The following is a 22,455-nucleotide window of genomic DNA, read 5'->3' as shown; positions in this document are numbered from 1 at the left end:
GCCCTATGTGTTCTTTCACACAAGCAACGCATTCGTGCATCTACGTCGCAGGCTGATGCGGAGCGAAAGCCGCCACAGTTGCAGCATCTCACTGAAGATCTGCAGGCATTCGCACTGTGCCCATATCTCCAGCAGTTTCGGCACTACAGTGGTATAGGTGTCAACGCCTCCACGCGGAACAAATACGGCCATACATTCACCTCAGACGGGCGCGTTAAACCGGCTAACGATACAATAACGATCTCAGTTGGAACTCGGTTATCACCCACTGACCTATTGCATCTGTAGACAGAGACAGCACCCGCCGTAGAGAGCACCTTTCAAGAAAGCCTAGGGAGTGATATTGATGGAGTATATTGGAGTGATAATGCCCTTCACGCGTGCGAGGTGAGGTGGCACGAAAGCACGGACCGCGATGCTAGCGAATATCGTACAGTTAAGCAAATCGTTGAGGCACTGAACATTAGACGACTTACACAGAATGCCAGTCTTGCCAAAACGCCTCACCTCCGAGAGGTCAATGAAATGTTACGTCACAGCACGCAGCTCCTCCTGGAAACTTTCCGATTCAGTCAACCGAATGAATCGACCATCTGTGGGAACGAGCGCCACTAGCAAGGTGTTCACTCCATTCCGAAGGAAGCACCCCAATGGCATCGACTCAGTGGGACGGCTATCCGACCACTTAAACACACTCGACCAGACCATGTTGCAGTCTATGCCACAGGAAAGTGTTTCTGCGTCCGTACGTGAGGCAGTTAAGTTGCATTCACTTGTACGCGTGCCCCTCGAGTTTCAATTAAAAATATATATATATCGGGCCTTACGCGTCAAAAATCACTGTCTGATTACGAGGCACGCCGTAGTGGGCGACTCTGGATTAATTTTGACCACCTGGGCTTCCTTAACAAGCACCTAAATCTAGGTATACACGAGCGTTTTTACATTCCACCTCCGTCGAAATGCGGCCGCCGCGGCTGGGATTCGAACTGGAGACCTCGTGATCAGCAGCAGAAGGCCATAACCACTAAACCACCAAGGTGGGCCTTTGAGTCACTTACAATGGGCTTCATTTTCGGCATCATGACCCTATACAATCAGGTAGGGGGGGGGGGGAGGGCAAGCTTTCTGTTAAAAATTCTGTTCAGGACACTTATGAGCTCAGTATACATTATCCGCAGCATTGCAACTATAGCATGTTGTAAGGCATGTCGAACATAAGAATAGCAGTCACCGTATACAAAGTCAGCAGACGATTTCAGCATTGCGACTGCTTCTGACCGTTACCACAAGCGCACCGCACAACTGTATCAGCTTCGCACGCATAAGCACACATACTTGCACCTTGAGCGACTATGCAGGCAATGCGGGTAACGCAGGCAGACGGCCACGTCGCTGCCAGTATACGCAGGTCGGTGTTCTTAGGCTACAGAGCGTTCTACAAGAAAAGGAATCGCGACTCCGCGAACGTAAGAGAGAGAGAGAGAGAGAAGGGAAGACGGAAAGGCAGGGAGGTTAACCAGACTGAGTCCATAAGTTTTCCAATGGCACGCAGGGCATGTTTGTCGACGGGAGCGATTCACCTGCCAGGCCCTGGCGAGGGCGCCTCCGCTGAGTGCGTCGATGGCGCTGCTCTGCAGACGAGCCACGCAAGCAATGGCGGCCCCCTGGTGCAGGAGGGACAGCCAGCCGGCCGCAAAGGCCGCCGCTTCTCCCGCCCACCGGTAGAGACAGGCGTACAAGGAGTCCGGGCAGGGACGTTGCCACGTGACCAGCTCGATCAGGCACAGACCTGGTTGTGGGGAAGAGAAAAATAAGGAGAGCAGTGAATAAAGTCAGGCCTCTAAATAACGAAATCGGAACGGACACAGACCTGGCCGCGGGAAAGGGGAGCCGGGAAGGAGAGCAGTGAGTTGTCAGAGAGGGGCCTCTAAATACCGAGATCAGAATGAAAAGCGAAAAGGCTTCGATGTATGATACCCCCGGAATTAGATGTGCGCGAGCCAGGCGTCGGGCTGCGCCATAAACGGCGAGGGTAGAGAAACAGCGCTATATAGGATTTACTATCCATTATTTTTTTACGTTTCCCTTATCAGCCTGCGTTACCACCGGTCGGTCGCGGGTGCTAGAAGCTAGGAGAGGAAAGAAATCGAGAGAAAGGAACCGCTACGTTATGGTCGGCCAAAGAAAGCAGAAATCCGCAGCGACGAGGAACTGTGAAAGTTTTAATGACATTTCGCGAGCCAAAGTGCCGATGAAACATTTTAAACGGAAGCCGAAACATCGTCAAAATTTTTGCAGTTCTGGGTTGGTGCACATTTCTGCTTCCTTCTGCTTACGTGCTCCCTTTCCCCCCTGACAGACGTATTGCCGCCAAACCTCGCGTTTTATTTAATCGGCTGGTAGATCGCATATCTAGAGCCTGAAATATATGTCTCGAAAACAGTAGTGAACTGGGCGAGTTGATATCAGCTTGTTTTGGAAAAGGCTCGCAGATTGAGGGACGACGCTATTGTCGTTATCTAGTAAAAATATGGCTCATATGTGAGGGATTTGCCAAGAAATGGATGGATTATTCCAATTTATATGGGGAAAGAGTTTAGTTACTGATGTATAGAGTGAACGATTCCGTAAGGCGGTAAATTGCATGTAAAAGTTTGAAGAGTACAAAAAGAAAGGGGGGGGGGGAGGAATGATTCACACTTAACAAGTAAATCGGCTGAACTCAACAACGGACCGTTCAGCGACGGAGCAAGCATCCCTGTAACTCAATCCCAGCGTCGAGGCTCCATACGAGAGAACAGCACCTGTAAAGTCCAGACCAAGTCTATCAAGGGGTAAGGCGAAGGGCATATGCGCCGGTGTGCTGTCTTCCTTCTTCACATTGCGCTTCGATCCGCGCGCGTTTTCGCTAATTATTTACCTGTCTTATGGTGGCGCGAGGATACGGGAAACTGATAAGGACGTCCCGATAATATTCCCGGACCGTCTTTAGACCTGTGGCCTCACAGCTTTCGACAGTGTCTGTTCGGCACTATAGTTAGCTTCTTTCTTTCTTTCAAGTAGAGATATATTGGAAAGTGACTAAAAGCCCCAACCTGACTTTTCCGAAATGTTCCTGCATGAAAACATTTCCAATGCGCCAAAACATCGCTAAAATTAAAAAAAAAATTTAATGACGCCGTTGTGACATCGTCAGCGTGACGGTTTTGGGGCGAAATTCACGAAGAAAAAGTTTCGCCTCCGTTTTCGCCGCTAACGATCAACTTTGTTTCGACAAAGAGTTGGAAGGGTTTTCAAAGAACACTCTATCTGTCCGTACTATTTTATAGCAGTTCAGTTCGGCGGAAGCCCACAAGGTGGAGGAAGGTTCGTAAAAGAGAGAAATCGAGAAACTTGTTGTGAAAACTCTGTTTCCTTTGTAGCCTCGTGCAACACTCGGGTGGATGACAATTTATCCATTTCTAAACTGCTTTACGGCTTATCCTTAGTATCTTGCTTTCTTTGAAGTTCCCGCGCCAACTCCCTCTTTGACCTCACAGCGCCTTCTCGGCGCTCTCTTTCTTTTTAGTTCAACAAGCAAGCTGCCAAAAAGAGAGCGTTCTTCAGCAACAAATTGCAATTCAACCTCGCTGAAATAAACTAGGAAGAGAGCAAGATGAGTGTTAGTCGCAGCTCGAGGATAATTGCATATACTCTTTTTATGCGAAGCATATTACGAGAGCTCAACCCAGCTCCTCAGCCGCGGCGGTGTCGCCTTCAATGACCTTTGACCCATGCCATACCACGTGACACCGTGACGTCACGACAGAGGAGAAACGGGGCTCCAACTCGCGCCGTCGCCTTCAAGGCTGACCACGTGACGCCGTGACGTCACGACAGAGGAGAAACGGTGCTTCAACTCGCGCCGTCGCTCGCAGCGTCGCGGCGGTGTATAAGCAGCTGCGCTTGTTTCTAGGGCTTTGGCTCAACTCTTGCAAGATGGGCTGGGTGCGAATCGAACCAGGGTCTCCGGAGTGTGAGACGGCGACGCTACCACTGAGCCACGAGTACGATGCTTCAAAGCGGTACAAAAGCGCCTCTAGTGAATGCAATGTTGCCTTAGAAACGAGCTGTTTCTAAGGCTCAGGCGTGCGTCGCTTGCTCAGGCGCACATTGTGTTGCCGCGCCGAACGCTGCGTTGCTCGACGCTCACCGCGTCCAATGCGGGGCGCGTAGTCGCTGCGCCGTAGCCCATTGTCTTACACCCCTTGGCGGGTCGACGGGAACGCTGTCGCGTTCCACTCTTGAAGGCGAAGCAGAGTAACGCATGAGTTGTTTCTTCGTCTAGCCGAACCAAATATAGCCAAGCAACAGCAGTTCGATCACCAGGCTAAACAGTGGTTCAACAACTAAAATAAAGGCTAGTATGCTTCGCATCCTGGGCTTAACCTTAGCTAAGCCACAGCCATTTTTTTTCCTTTGAGGGGATTAGCCGCAGGCCACACGTAGTAAAAAATGACACAGATTTGACTTCAAATAAACGTACGCAGCCCTGTGGCACGCAGCTACTGAAACAACGAGTTTGAGCATTTGCGTCCTTTCAACGAGCAGTAGCCTGCAACATTAGTTTTGAGTCTGGCCTCCATGAGCATCTTGTGCCTGATATCCTTTGTCCCAAGGTACAGTCACGGCAGGCGATGAATGTTTGCAGTAGGCGCAGAGTGTTTCCAGAATCGTCCCGCATGTTGTTCACGTGTTTCAATATGTGTCATTTTCGAAAGAGCATTTCGAGTGTATAACGTACACCAGTGGAGCTTTGGGATACGGAGTAGACTTTATATGTACGAGGGCGAATCAGAGAGTCTTTGCCTCTATTTTTTAATTGCCAAATTACGGTTGTGAATGCAAAGCCAACATATCCATTCCCAGCGGTGGCCCTTTCTTTTACCGGCCTCGCCTTATCTGCCGATAGCTCCGCGCCACGGCGCTGCAGTCAATTCGTTGAAGATGCCGGTTGTGCTTCGCACGTCCACGGCGTACGAGCAGCGAAGTGCGATTCGTTTTCTATGGAGCAAGGGAACGAACGCCCACCGAAATCCACAGGGAAATGCAGCCCACGTATGACGAAAAGTGTCTCGCTTTGAGAAGTGTGAGGTGGCGGTGTTGTGAGTTCGCGAAAAGGCCGTGAAGACTTGCATGACAATGAGCGTTCGGGGAGGCCGCGTGCCTCGCCGACTGACGGCAGGAAGCACGTCAAATTTGGTGCTGCGACGGGACAAGTGTCTCAACCAGGTGGGGACTATGTGGAAATATGGTGCAAAAGGATCGACGAAGAATAGTGTGCATATTTGTAATTACCTGTATGTACCTTACTTTGACTAATAAAAACATAGGGGCAAAATACTTTCTAATTCGCTCTCGCATTCTCGTTCAGCTGTCTTAACAACTCTTAATACTCGTATATGTTGCTACATATACGCTCTCCGCATATACACTGCAGGAGACTCACGAGGCGGAATACCCGGCTTGGTCCTCAGAGGAACGCCCGTTCGAATCCGCAGAAAACGAACTCAATTAGTGCTGCACAAAGCACGTGGCATCCTATGCAACCTAGCTTGCGCATTACGCTGCAGTGCGACGCTGCAATGCCCAGCGCATCGTTCCCGTGGGCAGGCTGATATAAATGCGCAGATAGGATTCGTCAACTTTCGGTACAGAAGATATATTGCCGGTGTCGTTGTTGTCGTCCTTGTCCTCGTGCCGTCGTCGTCATACCGCACTCGTCGTGGTCGTCGGCGTCGTGCCGTTATCTGCTTTGCGCAGTATATATACGACTTTATGAGGTGCAGAGTATGTCTGTCTTTTTGTTAGGGTTGAGTTTTCTTTTGGAACTCACCCCATCTTGGACCCAAACTTGGACCCCAACTTGTATTAGCTTACACGTCAAACATGACACGAAACCAGTGACATAGATTATGGGTGCTAAAGGAAGAGTGAGTGAAAGAAAGAAAGAAAGAAAGAAAGAAAGAAAGAAAGAAAGAAAGAAAGAAAGAAAGAAAGAAAGAAAGAAAGAAAGAAAGAAAGAAAGAAAGAAAGAAAGAAACGTCGGGATATGTCCAGCCCTTGAATGCCGCGTCGCGTAAAAACTAACGTGCTCTCGGAATCATCTTAGGGACCCTGGACTGAGGGTTCCTCCCACACTGCTCTCGCCGTTCAAATATTAACAACAAAGATGTTTTACTCTCTCTCTCTCTCTCTCTCTCAAGAGCCAACGGCACCGAGCATTTCGCGCGTGCGCAATGAGTTGCCACATACTGCAACCTCATTCGCGTTCCGATCCGCGCGCCATGATTGGTTGGCCGCTGTGTCGGCTACCGACGACGTCAGACGCGTTGAATTCGCTCGGAAGTGGGTCGTTTCGAGGGATTGAACTGACGCGACCAGACGGCGGCGCGTTCTTGAACTCTGGCACAGATTGTCGTGCCGAGTTTGGCTACAGCGCATCGAGAGCTGACGCGCCATTCGGACCAAGGACGCGAATACTTAGCAGCACCTGCAGGCGCTCTGCGGGGCATAATGTTATGGCAGCTATTGCGAGAGGAAAGAAAAAGAAACACAGTCGGAAGAGCAGCAGCTGTTAGAGACAAAGAGGTCACTATGCATAAGAGCCGGTTTTAAAAGCATTGCGAATCAGACGTGCAAATAAAACGCAGTGGTCTCGCTATTTACGTGCTTTTTTTTTTAGATTTTCTATCTTCAAAAGATCTATGCACGCGGCCGCTCGGTTCGTTTTCAGTTATAAAATAGGGCAGAAAGTTCACTTCAATATGGCTGGCTGAGCGATTAAGTTGTATCAGTAGTGTGTGATGGCGACGATCTATGATTATTAATGGCATTCTCTTTAAATACGAGTATACCGACAAATAGTTAACTGAGCATCCGTGACATAGTCAGGTTTTAGTTATTGATATTTATCATTCTGCTAAATTACACGTGCCTGTGACTATCCCGTCCTTATCTCTTCTTGATTTTTTTTCTTTCCACAGGGACTCAAATCGCTGCCTTGCCGATATCCATCGCAGGCCAATTAGCGCTTCCGTCGACGCGAAACTATAGTGTACTAGATTAATCTAGTACACTATAGCGAAACCCAGCGCTTCCGATCGGCGGACGCTCCCTCCAGTACTGGCGACGTAGGCCTAACCTTAGCCGTTGCGAACGTTTGCTTCCCGCACGTTCTTGTCCTCGGGAAGGCAGATTGGAACTCGGAAAGCGATTGTTAATTCCCCCCCCCCCTCCGCCTTTGTGTTCACGAAGTGCAGCTTTGTGCTGCTATCGGGTGGATGACAGTTTTATAGATAGCCTTCTTTGGCTCTTCTGCCGCGTTTTGCGCAATGCCAGTTCCTGGCCGTTTGCTGCCAACTATACTGAGTGTCAGATATATATATATATATATATATATATATATATATATATATATATATATATATATATATATAGAGAGAGAGAGAGAGAGAGAGAGAGAGAGAGAGAGAATCCTTTAATGAAAGGCAGAGATTTTAGCCGGTGTATATAGAGCTTGCTACAATAGCCGCCCAAATAAAGTACCAGAGAAGTCGCTCTGTGTATGCTAACCCAAGTATGCCCACCTCTGTTCTGCGTAACAAAAAAAGAAGAAAAAAGAAAGGAATATTCTTCCCGAATAAAAGCTGGAAATGTAATGTCGGCTCACGGGTAACTCCGAACGCAAAGATCTGTTAATTTACTTTATTTTCGACGATTTAGCCATTCGGTATGTGCCAGGGGGTGGTGTGTGCTCGTTCTTGGCCAGTCCTCAAGAATGGGCATTGCCCCACATAAAACTCAAACCAAGCCAAGCCAGTAAACCAGTCATTGCATAGCATCAAATAGGCATCGCCAATAAATAAAGCTTTAATTCACGTAGACTCCAACTGGTGCGTCGAATTAATCGGCATACGATATTGACAGGCCCGGATAGAAGAGGTATCGGAGCGAAAAAAAGGAAAAAAACACGAATTTTTGTTGACAAATATCTCAACAACAGATAACGCTTTTAAAACCGCGTAAATTGCTCCTGCCTCCTGCAGCGTACCCCTAATTAAAATGCTAATTAATAAATCCTAATCCGTCAGCGAACGGAGTGCGACCGCTTTTCTACCATCCAGTGCCCGCCGTGCTGAAAGAACCAACAGTGAAAAAAGCACCATCGGATCGCTTAAATCCTAGTTTCAAGAAATCTGTTTCCGTTAATATGGATCACACGGTATACAGTTAAAAATAAGTGTTCGCTTAACCTAAATACATATTCACGAAAAAAAGGTTACCTTGTTTTTACAAAAAACATCTGCATTTTTCCAGGCTATTTATGTAAGTATACAAGAACCGTAGGGGTGTGTGTGTGTGTGTGTGTGTGTGTGTGTGTGTGTGTGTGTGTGTGTGTGTGTGTGTGTGTGTGTGTGTGTGTGTGTGTGTGTGTGCGTGCGTGTGTGTGTGCGTGTGTGTGTGTGTGCGCGTGTGCGTGTGTGTATGTGTGCGTGTGCGTGTGTGTATGTGTGTGACCTTAGCCACGGAATGCTTTTGCGTCGAGGTTTCGAAGCATGCAGCCAGTGAAGGTAGGTTGGTTAGGGTTTCATATTCCGGTGCGTACACAGCGAATGACTAGCATGTATGTACTACGACGCGCAGGAAAAGTCGCGCCCGTGTGTGCCAAGATGAAGGCCACATATACACGGCGACGCACAAGTCACCCCCGACGCCAGATCTATACAGCAGTATACTCACGACACCTGAACGACGCATATATATATATATATATATATATATATATATATATATATATATATATATATATATATATATATATATATATATATATGTATAGACAACACGCAATGCAGCCGTGCGGCCAAATCTGCCCCGCCGACTGCAAGTAACCCGTCGAACCCGGGATTACAAGCACCCAGCTGGGCCAGTTTTTGTACAACTCATTTCGTAATTGAATTTGTGCGCAAAAAAAAGACGAAAAAAAAATGCCACACTGAAGCGTAAACATAAACGATAAACTATAGCGATACACTCATGGAGAAATCGATAGGCGGGATTGTTAATTGTTGCAGGTACTTGAATATATGATTGATGTGACAAATCATTTCTTCGGAACCACGCTAGGTGAAGGAAGGTACATGAAAAGAAAAAAAGTGTCGTGCACCGGGCGCAGGCCACTACCACCCTGCGTCTGCTACGAACAAACATGTACCCTTCACCCGCCCGCCTCCACCTTATATTCCCAGACGTTTACACTACCCCAACTGCCGGTGCTGTGACACTCACCCGGCTACGCTTCCGCATATATGATGTGGGAGTGCCCAGCGCAGTACACACACGTCAACACCACGACCCTCTCGTCGAAGATGCGTGAGGCTCTGCTGAGCTCCGCCCTCGACGACCAAACCTGGGCGACCCAGCACGCCCGTGAGGCGGCGGCGAGGCAAGCCCTCGACGTCCCTCCATCATAAAGTGCTGGTTGTACAATAAAAGTTTATTCCCCACCCGAATGTAGCACTAAGCACAAAGGAAGCCCGCACAGGCCTCTCAGAAAGAAAGTTTCGCAGTAGAGGAAATATTCATCCTGATCCGAGATCCCAGACCAGAACGAACTTTTTTTACTGAATTGAGAAGCTTTCTTTCTGAGAAGCCCGTATACGGGTTTCCTTTGTAGCTTAGTGCTACATCCGGATGGATGACAGTTTTCCCCTTTCAATAATTTCAAGTATGTGCGTGAAGTTTTTTTTTCTTTCGCGGCAGCATTAGGGTGTAATTGGCGCGGCCTCCTATTCACCCGTGACTCCATGCGCCGCGATGACGTGGCAGTTGTGGCGTTCATGCTGCTCAGCACGAGCTCTCGGGTTCGTTTCCTAGTCGCGGCGGCCGCATTCCGTCAGGAACGAAATGCGAGAACGCGCCGTGCACTTGATTCCGGCGCACGCGTTAAGAAACCCTTGGGGGGTCGAGATTATTGCAGACTATGACCTTCGTCATAGCCGCAATGTTGCTTTGAGACATTAGGCCCCCGTAATATGATTAGATTTCTTCCCCCTCTCCAGCCACAGACTCAAACATTCTCCCCTTTCCCGCGTCATCAATCAATCATCAATGATATTTTATTATTTGACGCTAACACAATCGCAAAGTAAACGTAATACAGAAGGAGGTACCAAGGTAGGGCCAAGAAAGCCACATTGCTTGCCCGATTAAAACGTTTAATGCGTCAACCGAGTGTCGACGGTCGCCGCCAGGAGGCGTAGCGCGCGAGCGGCGGTGACGTCACGGGGCCGCAGCCGAACCCAACGTCTCGCTAGAAGGACTGCCAGTCGTACAGCTGGGTGGCCGAGCGCATCTGGTAGAGCAGCATCTTGAGCTGCTCCACGGTGTCGTTGTAGAACTCGGACAGGCTGGGCCGGCGCCGGATCAGCTCCATGATCCAGCTCATGTTCTCGTCCATGTTCTTCAGGATGTGGTTGGGCCAGTAGCGCAGGTCCTCCTTGGAGATGCGCTCCGCGCTGTAGTTGACCACCGTCGAGAAGTAGCAGTCCAGCTCGAGTTTCAGCATCACGTACCTGTGGCGTGTGCGCCGCGTGCCCGTTTTTACACGCAGATCGCAGTCTACATGCGTCTCTAAATAAAGTGCGCTTTTTCTAGCCAATTTACTGTCGTTCCAATTACATTTTTAACAAAGCTCAGTTTTATACACTGAAGCACAATAGTAACTGGACCGCCAATGTACTTCTTCGCAGAGATTGGAAACTGCGATGATCTAGAAACTTGCTTCATCCTGAGGATGCGTTTCAAGTGAATCCGCCTTGCGAAACTCCCCGGCTACAAATTGTATATTGCAAATACTTGTCGCAGTGTAATCATTCAAAAAAATTTGATTAATGAATTATTTTAAGTGGTCGATTATGCATTTCGGTTTCTCGTGCACGTCCGCCTCCACGAGTATAGAGGAGCTAAAGGTCTACAATTTGCGCAATCTGCCACAGGCGATTAAAAAATTACCGACGATTACGTTACTTCCTAATGCGAAATTTGAGCGCAGCAAATAAGCTGTTTCACCTTTTCGATAGATTGAGGCAAAGAAATCGAGCAACACATGTATGCGCTATCACAGAATGTTTTTTTTTTATTTTTCACACGTATTCCTTTAACAAAGACTCCACTAACAGTTCTTGACAGCCATGAAGGAAGCTTTGTGGTCGGAGAAATAGACTGATATATGTTCGACTTGGTACACCAATGCTTGATTCTCAAAGACGAGATCTATACAAGTGCCTCGCGAGGTTGTCACAGCCGTGGGACGCGTTACGATGGCTCTCTGATTGCCACCGCACAGGGCGAACGGCAGCGGCAATTTCGGCTCGGGCGGTCCACATATACAGATCCGCCGCCACCGATCTGGCTCTCTGATTGCCACCGCACAGGGGTTGCATTGGAGGAGGAGCGAAGAAAGGAATTAAGTTCGAGCCGGCGCTTTGACAACCGGAGACTCGCAGGAAGAGGGGGGAGGGGGGCGGCGTGTACACCCAGCGGCAAACGATGGGGGCAGAAGCGCGCGCAGCAAGCGGACAACACGATAAAGGGAGGAGGGAAGAGATAGCAGCGACTGACTGATGCCGCTGACGCCGATAGTGAGTCAACCCCAGCTGCGGAGTTGGTTTCAGGGACAACGCCGCCGATGCCGACACAAACAATATGATACCCTCGCTTCCGCAGCGCTAAGAACCAGGTCTAGCCGTGGGAAGGTGGTCACGTATTCGTCGACGTGCCGGGGCTTACGTGAAATAACCGGCGCGTCGGCAACTGAAGAGCACCCTATCCGCCACACAAGAACAGGGGGGGGGGGGACCCTTTCCTCCTCTTTCTGCATGGCGGCGACGGTGTTCTATGCAGTCACGTTATCTTGACTCTCTAGCGGCGTCAGCGGCATCCAGCGGTATCAGTCGGTCGCTGCTAGCGCTGGGGGGATGAAAGGGGGGCGGAGCTGGTTACGAGGCCGATGACAACGCCGACGACGACGCGAAACCCAGGAACGGACGCCAAAGAGCTGCACTCTAAAATGAAAGACTGTTTACCTTCTTCGCAGGGGCACCTGATATATTGGCGCTGCCAATAAAAATAATCTTTTACACAGCACAGAATGTAAGCACACGTTACTGCAAATACTACATGCTAGTCAATGACAGCATGTACGCTAAAAGAAAAAAAGAAGACACGAAAAGAACCGCTGCTATTTACAACTGCGTGACTCTGCACGATCTCGTCGCACGGTCGCGGTAGCTATATTGCAACACCCGCGAAGGCATGCACGTAGTGTGGAGGCCTCTCCCCCGGATCGTACCTCTTGAAGGACGCCTCGAGCAGCTGCGCCACCTCGGGCAGGTCCCGGGGCACGCGGTCTCGCATGTGCGCGATCATGGACTGGCCCTCGGTGTAGTAGCTGTACATGAAGTCCCGGAACTCTTCGAGCGAGCTGAAGGGAGAGTCCATGTTGTCGTGGGGCGCGCTGAACGCGATGGACGGCTTGCTCTTGGACGTCTCCCGCTTGTTCCCGTCGCTCAGCAGGCTGTCGTACATGTCGCGCGGGGTGCCCTACAGTCGGTTGAGGGAGAGTGAGCGGGTCATGTGACTGAGTGTAAGACTTTATCGAAAAACAGGGCAATAAGGTGGGTGGGCCTCGTGTTTAGGCGGACAAGAACCCCCGGGAGAAAGCTTTCAGGTGAAGAGGGATCGTGAATGGCGCGCGGAAACAGTGCAACACCATTAAGCATACTCAGTCGGAACGTCAGAGTATATATAATCTATCCAGCGACCAAGTGTGGGAGTGGTATAGGCTTGACCGAGGCGTTTGTTTTTGAGGACAGTATATAGGGGAAGCGTAAATGAAACTGCAGGTCCGTGGAGCCTATAGTGAAAGACTGCTCGAAGATTGGCGACACAAAGGAAGAGATAACGTACGTGTAATAAAGCGAACTTTCCTGCTGTGGAAAATGTAACTCACTTAAGTACACTTCAATATATTTCTATGCACTAGAAAGTCGGAAAGAGCAAGCTTGGTGGTGTTTGCCGCCACTCCGCTTCAAATAGGTTCTTCATGTAGTCGTAATTATCTTCGTATTGCTCGTGGCAATCGGGAAGAAACAAACAGTGAGCTGTGTCATTTGTCCGAATGTCGCACAGCACCCATCCAGAGTCAGCCTTCCAAAAATCAAGGTCTTCAATAATTCAATAAGACAACTCCAGCACGTGCCTCTGCGCATAAGCGAACATAAAGCTGAGACCTCGAACAACAATGATCGATACTTTAAAAATGGAGTGCGTGTGTCATGTTCGTGCGCAAGCAGGCTTAACGGACTTCTTTAAACTACTTTACACCACTAAAATACACCTACTTAGGGCAGGTGGTCACTGCGGATCCGGATCATGAGACTGAAATAATCAGAAGAATAAGAATGGGCTGAGGTGCGTTTGACAGGCATTCTATGATTATAACAGCAGGTTGCCATTATCCCTCAAGAGAAACGTGTATAATAGCTGTGTCTTACCAGCACTGAGCTACGGGGCAAAAACCTGGAGGCTTGCGAAAAGGGTTCCACTTAAATTGAGGACGACGCAACGAGCTATGGAAAGAAGAATGGTGGGCTAACGTTAAGGGGATAAGAATTAAGGGAGCAGATTGGGTGAGGGAACAAACGCGAGTTAATTACATCTTAGATGATATCAAGAAAAAGAAATGGGCATGGGCAGGGCATGTAATGAGGAGGGAAGATAACCGATGGTCATTAAGGGTTACGGACTGTATTCCAAGAGAAGGGAAGCATAGCAGGGGGCGGCAGAAAGTTAGGTGGACGGATGAGATTAAGAAGTTTGCAGGGACAACATGGCCACAATTAGTACATGACCGGGGTTGCTGGAGAAGTATGGGAGAGGCCTTTGCCTGCAGTGGGCGTAGCGAGGCTGCTGCTGCTGCTGATGGTGGTGACACCACTATTACAACGTTTTGGGCCGTCCCCAAATAATAATCGTCACCTAACTTGCATATATTTCCTATCTTTAACACCCTTCGCATGCTGCACAGAACACTAATCCAACTCAAATTACAGGGAGAGCCGCGCTGAACAAAGAAAATGCACGCAAGGTAGATGGCTAAAGTTGTTTGGGGACAAGGTTAGTTCCGACGGCTGCAAACTTTTCTTAAGAGTGTAGCTTTTGCAATTGGAGTGAAAAGGAATCGCCGGTGCCTCCTTTCTTAGTGTACCCATATGCGTTAACAAGGTAATTTTTGCGACAGGAGGGAATAAGACACCTACGGAGAGGTCTCCAAGCTTATAGCGATTACATCCTGTGTACTTACAATGCCCGCTTAGGCGCTCTAGTACCTTGGGAGGGTGCCACCTTCGCCCACGTTGAATACAGTTAATCCTTACAGTCACGGTAATCTATTTTTGTTGTTCGGGTACATTGGCGATATAAATAAACCTGTGAACACATATGCCTGGGCGTAAGAGTCACCTTCTGCAAATGAAAGAAAGACAGGGAAAAAAATCGTCATAATTCAGTTATCTGCGGCGAGTAGCGCCAAACAACGCTTTTTTTCAACAGACGCCTACCAGGTGTGACGAGAAGAGCGAAGAGTTTCTCTGCGTTAGTGCTGCTGACGGGTGTTCTTTCCTGTATCACGAGGGCCCTCTACCCATTACTAACGGCATATCAACTGGTGGCGAATATTTTACTGCTACTCGGGGAAATTAGTCTGGGAAAACGCCGCTGTCGCCGTGCACTCGTTTACACCAGCGCATCTGGACGCGACTATAGGCAGACATTGTCGAACAGAGACTGGAAAAACTACGACCGAGCCTTTTAGGCGCAGCGCGTCCCGGCGGCGATGCGGTGCATACGTTCGAGTGCGTGCGCATACCGCCTCCGTACCTGGGGAAGCTGTATGGACTCTCGGAAGTGGGTGCGGCGGCTGCCGGGACCCGCGCTGCTTCCACTGCCGCTGCGGCTGCAGCCGCGGGGGCTGGTCGTCATACTTGACGACGCACTGCTGGTGGAACGACGGACGGCTGCTCGGGGACGCAGCGGGTGCGAAGCGAGGCAACGCTGCTGCTGCTGCTCCTGCTGCCAACGATGACGATGGCAGTGGCCGTAACCCTTTGTCACTGCAGTTCGAGCGGCTACACAAGGATGATGACGGTGATTTCGATGCCGGAAAACGAAGTTTGAAAATGATGCGGATGCGCCAACATGGTGACACGATCGAGTCGAGATTTGGTCCACACAGTGCGAAGTGAAACTGCGTAACTGAGGCTGCATTTTGCGGGGAGAAAGAAAGAGAAAGACGATGGTAACTGATACGAAACCAGTGGAACTGGTATCAGTTACCACTGGAACTGGTCTCATCAAGGACATTATCATCATCACTGGAACTGGTCGTAAAGGTCTGTTTTTTAACGAAACTGCCGATTCACTGGCAATTGCATCACTATCCGGCCCTGTTCTTACAATTCTACAGCACAGATCACGGTGGCAAGATTTCGGATGCGATCAATAAGATTAGCCTTATCAAAGCCACATTTGACTGCTTCTCCGGAGTATAAGCACCTGGTATTTCCCTGGCACAGCGAATCCTGTGACACAAAGATGCTTGACGTCTGCCTCGCCAAATTACGCTGCCGCATTCCCTCGCTGAATTTCTATTTACACAGGTCGGGTTTGGTTCCCTCCCCGCTCTGTTCTTTTTTGTAATGAGGAAGAGACGATACAGCACTTTTTTCTATTTTGCCGCCGCTTTACTGCGGTGAGAAAAAGATGGTTGGAAATACCTTTTCGAAGAATTGGCGTGCACTTGACAGAACCTGCAATTCTTTCTTTCGGAGCCTCCACTTTGGGATTCAGCCACAGGGATGCATGCTTCACTGTCCAAACATTCCTTACAGAATCTAAACGAATGCACTGCTAAATTCTTTTCTTGTTGTTTTACATTTAAATTAGTTATTACTCTTTCAATATGACCTTCCTCATTTTATTTAACAGGTAATTCTGCGGTATTCAATGCTATCTCAATAGCTATTGAGAAAGTTATGCTCCATATTAATTTCGAATAATCCACCCATTTCTTGGCCAATCCCCCATCGTGGGTAGGAGCCACACGCTTCAAAACAACAACAACAACAACAACAACAACAACAACAACAACAACAACAACAACAACAACAACAACAACAACAACAACAACAACAACAACAACAACAACAACAACAACAACAACAACAACATCACTCCGGCCGTTCGGCAGAGCAGTTGTCTCTGTGATGTGCAGCGTGCTTTCTACGGAATAACTACTTGGCATATGACAAGTTGCGAATGCGAGGTTGTGACAAATCATGTAATATTTGCGGAGAATTGTCGTCGCCCTCGTCGTCCATATTTCTCGAAGAGCCAGATACCACCGCGCTGGGTTGGATCTCCAAACTGTTCTGCAAATGACCATCCGCAATCAGCGAGCGATAAAAATATTTATCGCTCGGAGGCCATGGTCGCTCTATATGAATGGTAGAAACGCTAGCAAAAGGGGTTTATGTTTTGAGTTTCCGCGTAGCAGAGTTTTGTTTCCTCGTATATTCAAATTGCAGTCCGCCGCTATCATGTCTGAACGTTGTGTGTAAGTCGTATTGTACGATTTCAACGCGATAGCGTAGCGGGCGCTATGTCGCGTATAATCGGGCGTCGTTATCCCGGGTCTAGCGTCAACCGTCGTTTCGGCAAAGAATCATTTCGAACGACGCATATCGAACCACGCAAGTCCTCCATGTAGCGCGAAGAAGTTACAGAAATAATTGAATTTATCAAAGTAACATACGTCGAAAAAATCGTAAAGTACGACTTGCATACAACCTGCAGACATGATATCGTCGGATTCTAATTTGAACATACGAGAAAACACAATTCTGTTACGCGGAAATTCAAACACAAACCCATTTTCCAGTGTTTCTAAAATTCATAGTGTGGCCATGGCCTCCAAGATTTGCGCGCGATGGCGGGCGCTAATCTCAAAGGCCATAAAGAGGCACAACCTGTTCTTTGCAACAGCACCAGATGGCACTCGCCTCCGCCGCCTCGCGGTCCACGCAAGAGGCCGCGCTTCTACCAGAATGCTCGCCTTCATCCGTAGCGTTCGCCGCCAACGTTCCCCGGTAGAGATTACGGTTACATAAGCTGCAGTTGCCAGAAAGCGTGCGAAGCAGTTTGGGATTATGATTGCTATCGCGTTCCACTCTTGAAGGCGAAGCTAAGCGTCCTCCACAATTTTTTTTCTCGCCTATTTTACCTTGATAATTCAATTAGTTCGGTAACCTCCTTGCGCTACATGGAGGGCTTGCGTTGTTGGGTATGCTTGGTTCGACATGATTTTTGCCGAAAAGCCGGCGCGGGACGCCGGCTTTTCCGCGACACGGGGCCGTTAACGTTATCGCGTTAAGAGAGGACTAGAATTTCTCTCCGCTATTGTTGTGCCATACAAGGTTCTATTCCTGACGTTTGCGAAGTCTTCTCCTTTGTTCTGCCACCATCGTCATCGTTACGCTTTCACCATCGCTGTCGTCATTCCTTCGTCGGCCGTCAAAGTTATGCCGTCGCCCTCGTCGTCCTTGTTTCTCGTCGAGCCAGCTATACCAACGTCCAGGGTTGCCTTTCCAGACTTTTTTTTGTCACTGACCATCTGTAATCCTCGAGCTATAAATACGACGTGTTACTTCTTCATCATCCTTACGAGTTCCAGTGGTGTCGTGTCAGTTACCCCTTCGTCTTTCTCTTCCTTTTTCCCCGCAAAATGCGCCTTCAGTTACGCAGTTTCACTTCGCGCTGCGTGGACCAAATCTCGACTCGATCGTCACCATGTTGCCGCGTCCGCATCATTTTCACTTCGTTTTCCGGCACCGAAATCACCGTCGTCATCCTTGTGTAGCCGCTCGGACTACCGTGACAAAGGGTGCGGCCACTGCCATCGTCATCGTTGACAGCAGGAGCAGCAGCAGCATCGCCCCGCTTCGCACCCGCTGCGTCCCCGAGCATCCGTCCGTCGTTCCACCAGCGGTGCGTCGTCAGGTATGACGACCAGCCCCCGCGGCCAGAGCCGCAGCGACAGTGGAGGCAGCGCGGGTCCCGGCAGCCGCCGCACCCACTTCCGAGAGTCCATACAGCTTCCCCAGGTATGGAGGTGGTATGCGCGCGCACTCGAACGTATGCACCGCATCGCAGCCGGGACGCACTGCGCCTAAAAGGCTCGGTCGTAGTTTTTCCACTCTCTGTTCGACAATGTCTGCCTAGTCGCGTCCAGATGCGCTGGTGTAAACGAGTGCACGGCGACAGCGGCGTTTTCCCAGACTAATTTCCCCGAGTAGCAGTAAAATATTCGTCACCACTTCACGTACCGTTAGTAATGGGTAGATGGCCTTTGTGATACAGGAAAGAACACTTGTCAGCAGCATTAACGCAGAGAAACTCTTCGATCTTCTCGTCACACTTGGCAGGCGTCTGTTGAAAAAAACATTGTTTGGCGCTACTCGCCGCAGGTAACTGAATTATGACGATTTTTTTCCCTGTCTTTCTTTCATTTGCAGAAGGTGACACTTACGCCCAGACATGTGTGTTCACAGTTTTATTTATAACGCCAATGTACCCGAACAACAAAAATAGATTACCGTGACTGTAAGGATTAACTGTATTCGACATGGGCGAAGGTGGCACCCTCCCACGGTACTAGAGCGTCTAAGCGGGCATTGTAAGCACACAGGATTTAATCGCTATATGCTTATATACTTCTCCGTAGGTGTCTTATTTCCTCCTGTCGCAAAAAAACTTTCATGTTAACGCATGTGGGTACTCAAAGAAAGGAGGCACCGGCGACTCCTTTTCACCCCACGTGCAAGAGCTACACTCTAAGAAGAATTTGCAGCCATCGAAACTAACCTGGTCCCTAAACAATAGCAGTCATCTAGCTTGCGTGCATTCCATTTGTTTAATGCGCCCCCAGCTTTATGTTGGCTTATATGCAGAGGCCCGTGCTGGAGAGATGTCTTAAACAAAATTGTTGAAGACCTTGATTTTCAAAAGGCTAACATTTACCTCTGGACGGACGCTGTGCAACACTCGCACAAATGACACGGCTCTCTGCTTGTTTCTGTCCGATTGCCACGAGCAATACGAAGATGATTACGACTGCATAAAGAACCTATTCGAAGTGGAGTGGCGGCAAACACCGCCAAGCTTGCTCTTTATGACTTATCTAGTGTATTTAAGAACTTTTAAATATCTTTATACTCGAAGTTACATTTTCCACAGCAGGAAAGTTCGCTTTATTACGAGTTATCTCTTCCTTTGTGTCATTAATCTTCGAGCCGTCTTTCACTATAGGCTCCACAGACCCGCAGTTTCATTTGCGCTTGCCCTATATACTGTCCTCAAAGCCAAACGCCTCGGTCAAGCCTATACCACTCCCACACTTGTCGCTGGATAGATTATATCTACTCTGATGTTCCGACTGAGTATGCTTAATGGCTTTGCACTGTTTCCGCGCGCCATTCACGATCCGTCGTCACCTGAAAGCTTCCTCCCGGGGGTTCGTGCCCGCCTAACCTCAAGGCCCACCCACCTTATAACCCTGTTTTTCAATAAAGTCAGTCACATCGCCCGCTCACTCTCCCTCAACCGGCTATAGGGCACCCCGCGTGACATGTACGACAGCCTGCTGAGCGACGGGAACAAGCGGGAGACGTCCAAGAGCAAGCCGTCCATCGCGTTCAGTGCGCCCCACGACAACATGGACTCTCCCTTCAGCTCGCTCGAAGATTTCCGGGACTTCATGTACAGCTACTACACCGAGGGCCAGTCCATGATCGCGCACATGCGAGACCGCGTGCCCCGGGACCTGCCCGAGGTGGCGCAGCTACTCGAGGCGTCCTTCAAGAGGTACGATCCGGGCGAGGCCTCCACACTATACGTGCATGCCTTCGCGGTGTTGCAATATAGCTACCGCGACCGTGCGACGACATCGTGCACAGTCACGCAGTTGTAAATAGCAGCGATTTTTTTCGTGTCTTCTTTTCTTCTTTTACGTACATGCTGTCATTGACTAGCATGTAGTATTTGCAGTAACGTGTGCTTATATTCTGTGCTGTGTAAAAGATTATTTTTTATTGGCAGCGCGAATATATTAGGTGCTTCTGCGAAGACTTCAAACTTTCACTTATTTTTTATACGCCTGTTGCAGGTTGCGCATTTCGAGTACTTTAGCTAGTCTACTTGAGGAGGCGGACATAAATGCATAAAGAAACAGAAATGCATAATCGACCATTGAAAAATAATTCAATAATCGGATTTTTTGAGTGATTACATTGCGGGAAGTATTTGCAATATACAAGTCATAGTCGGGAAGTTTCGCACGGCGGTTTCACTTGAAACGCATCCTCAGGATGGCACCAGGTTCTAGAACAGAGTTTTCTAACTCTGCGAAGAAATACATTGGCGGTCTAGACAATTTCGTGCTTGAAAGTGTAAAACTGCGCTCTGTTAAAAATGCGACTGGAACGGCATTATAAGCTCGCCAGAAAAAAGTGCGCTACTGAGAAGCATGCAGACGGCGATCTGCGTGTAAAAACAGGCACGCGGCGCACACGCCACAGGTACGTGATGATGAAACTCGGGCTGGACTGCTACTTCTCGACGGTGGTCAACTACAGCGCGGAGCGCATCTCCAAGGAGGACCTGCGCTACTGGCCCAACCACATCCTCAAGAACATGGACGAGAACATGAGCTGGATCATGGAGCTGATCCGGCGCCGGCCCAGCCTGTCCGAGTTCTACAACGACACCGTGGAGCAGCTCAAGATGCTGCTCTACCAGATGCGATCGGCCACCCAGCTGTACGACTGGCAGTCCTTCTAGCGAGACGTCGGGTTCGGCTGCGGCCCCGTGACGTCACCGTGACGTCACCGCCGCTCGCACGCTGCGCCTCCTGGCGGCGACCGTCGACACTCGGTTGACGCATTAAACGTTGTAATCGGGCAAGAAATGTGGCTTTCTCGGCCTGACTTTGGTACCTCCTTCTGTATTGTATTTACTTTGCAATTGTGTTAATGTCAAATAATAAAAGATCATTGATGATCGATGACGCGGGAAAGGGAGAACTGCTATGTTACCGCGGCGCATAAAGTCGTGGGTGAATGGAAGGTCGGGCTACAAATCCCCGAATGCCAGCCAATGCTGCCACGAAAGAAAGAAAGAACTTGACAACGGGATATAGCTGGTCGCACATACTTCAAATTATTGAAAGGGGGAAAACTCATCCATCCGAATGTAGCAATAAGCTACAAAGGAAACGCGTACGTCCTTCTCAGAAAGAAAGTTTTGCAGTTGAGCAAAAGATCCCTTCCGATCCGGGATCTCGGATCAGAAGGAATTTTTCCTCAACTGCTAAGCTTTCGTTCTGGGAAGGCCGTATGGGCTTCTTTTGAAGCTTTGTGCTGCATTCGGATGGATGATGATATTTCCCTTTCACGAGCATTCCTGCAGTTTGCGGGATTCTGCAGACGCGACTTGCCACTTCAATTATTCAAGCATGCGCAAAAAACAAGCCCGCCTATAAATTTCTCCATGAACATATTACTAGTTCATCGGTCCTTTGCCTTTGTTGTCTTGTGCGTGTATGCTTCAGTGTGGCATTTTTCTCATACATGGCGAATGCGCACCCCCTTCAACCCATTATTTTTCCACTGTTCGCTATGTAATAATAATAATAATAATAATAATAATAATAATAATAATAATAATAATAATAATAATAATAATAATAATAATAATAATAATAATAATAATAATAATAATAATAATAGAATTCACACCCTGTGGTGCTTATATATGTAGTCTCCAAACAATAAACGTCACCTAACTTGTGTGAATTTACTTATTTTTTTTAAATCACTCAGTGCTCGCAACTTACTCGGTTATCGAGAACGATATGCCACGCTGATATGCGCATGTTGGCGACCTAAATGTATCGAGCGCGCAGCGTTAGAGAAAGGAAAGACGGCCAAGATAGATAGCGATCGCCATCTCGAAGAAAAGATAAGCCGCAAAGGGCGCAAAGTTTTCTGAGAGTTTGGAGACATTATACAGCCGCAACAGAAGCTGCCACTGTAGAAAGGCTTTGTTTAGCGCAAGATGGTTATACCTCAGCCACACCCTACTTCAGGGCGATGTGACAGGGTGTGCGAGCTGAGCCAGTAATTACTTGTTTTATTTGTATTTTTTGTGGTATACACAATTAAAATTAATTTGGACGTGGCCGGATAGCGTGATTATAGTCTCTAAGTTGGATTACTCAAAGAGGCGGACATTTCC

At 48.7% G+C, this 22,455-nt stretch overlaps 3 protein-coding genes across 3 annotated transcripts in view; 1 reads left to right on the top strand and 2 right to left on the bottom strand.

Annotated features, from left to right (window-relative positions):
- The window catches only part of LOC135899865 (cationic amino acid transporter 2-like), a 98,964-nt gene that overhangs the window by 10,640 nt on the left and 65,869 nt on the right, over positions 1-22,455 (bottom strand). The window contains exon 2 of the mRNA XM_065429259.1: positions 1,584-1,792. Within this exon, the coding sequence (XP_065285331.1) occupies positions 1,584-1,792 (209 nt within the window). The remainder of the gene's footprint in view (positions 1-1,583; positions 1,793-22,455) is intronic.
- LOC135899873 (uncharacterized) lies at positions 10,215-18,129 on the bottom strand. The gene is made up of 4 exons (XM_065429268.1): positions 18,036-18,129; positions 14,986-15,218; positions 12,398-12,648; positions 10,215-10,619 (listed from the first exon to the last, which is right to left on the bottom strand). Exons 1-4 carry the CDS (start codon positions 18,127-18,129, stop codon positions 10,358-10,360), a joined length of 840 nt encoding a protein of 279 aa, XP_065285340.1. The 3' UTR covers positions 10,215-10,357.
- LOC135899866 (uncharacterized) lies at positions 17,935-21,223 on the top strand. The gene is made up of 3 exons (XM_065429260.2): positions 17,935-18,266; positions 19,775-20,025; positions 20,739-21,223. Exons 1-3 carry the CDS (start codon positions 18,165-18,167, stop codon positions 20,998-21,000), a joined length of 615 nt encoding a protein of 204 aa, XP_065285332.1. The 5' UTR covers positions 17,935-18,164; the 3' UTR covers positions 21,001-21,223.

The sequence above is a fragment of the Dermacentor albipictus genome, chromosome 2, assembly GCF_038994185.2.
Source record: "Dermacentor albipictus isolate Rhodes 1998 colony chromosome 2, USDA_Dalb.pri_finalv2, whole genome shotgun sequence".
NCBI classification, from domain to species: Eukaryota; Metazoa; Arthropoda; class Arachnida; order Ixodida; family Ixodidae; genus Dermacentor; species Dermacentor albipictus.
This window is presented reverse-complemented; position numbering and strand designations above follow the sequence as displayed.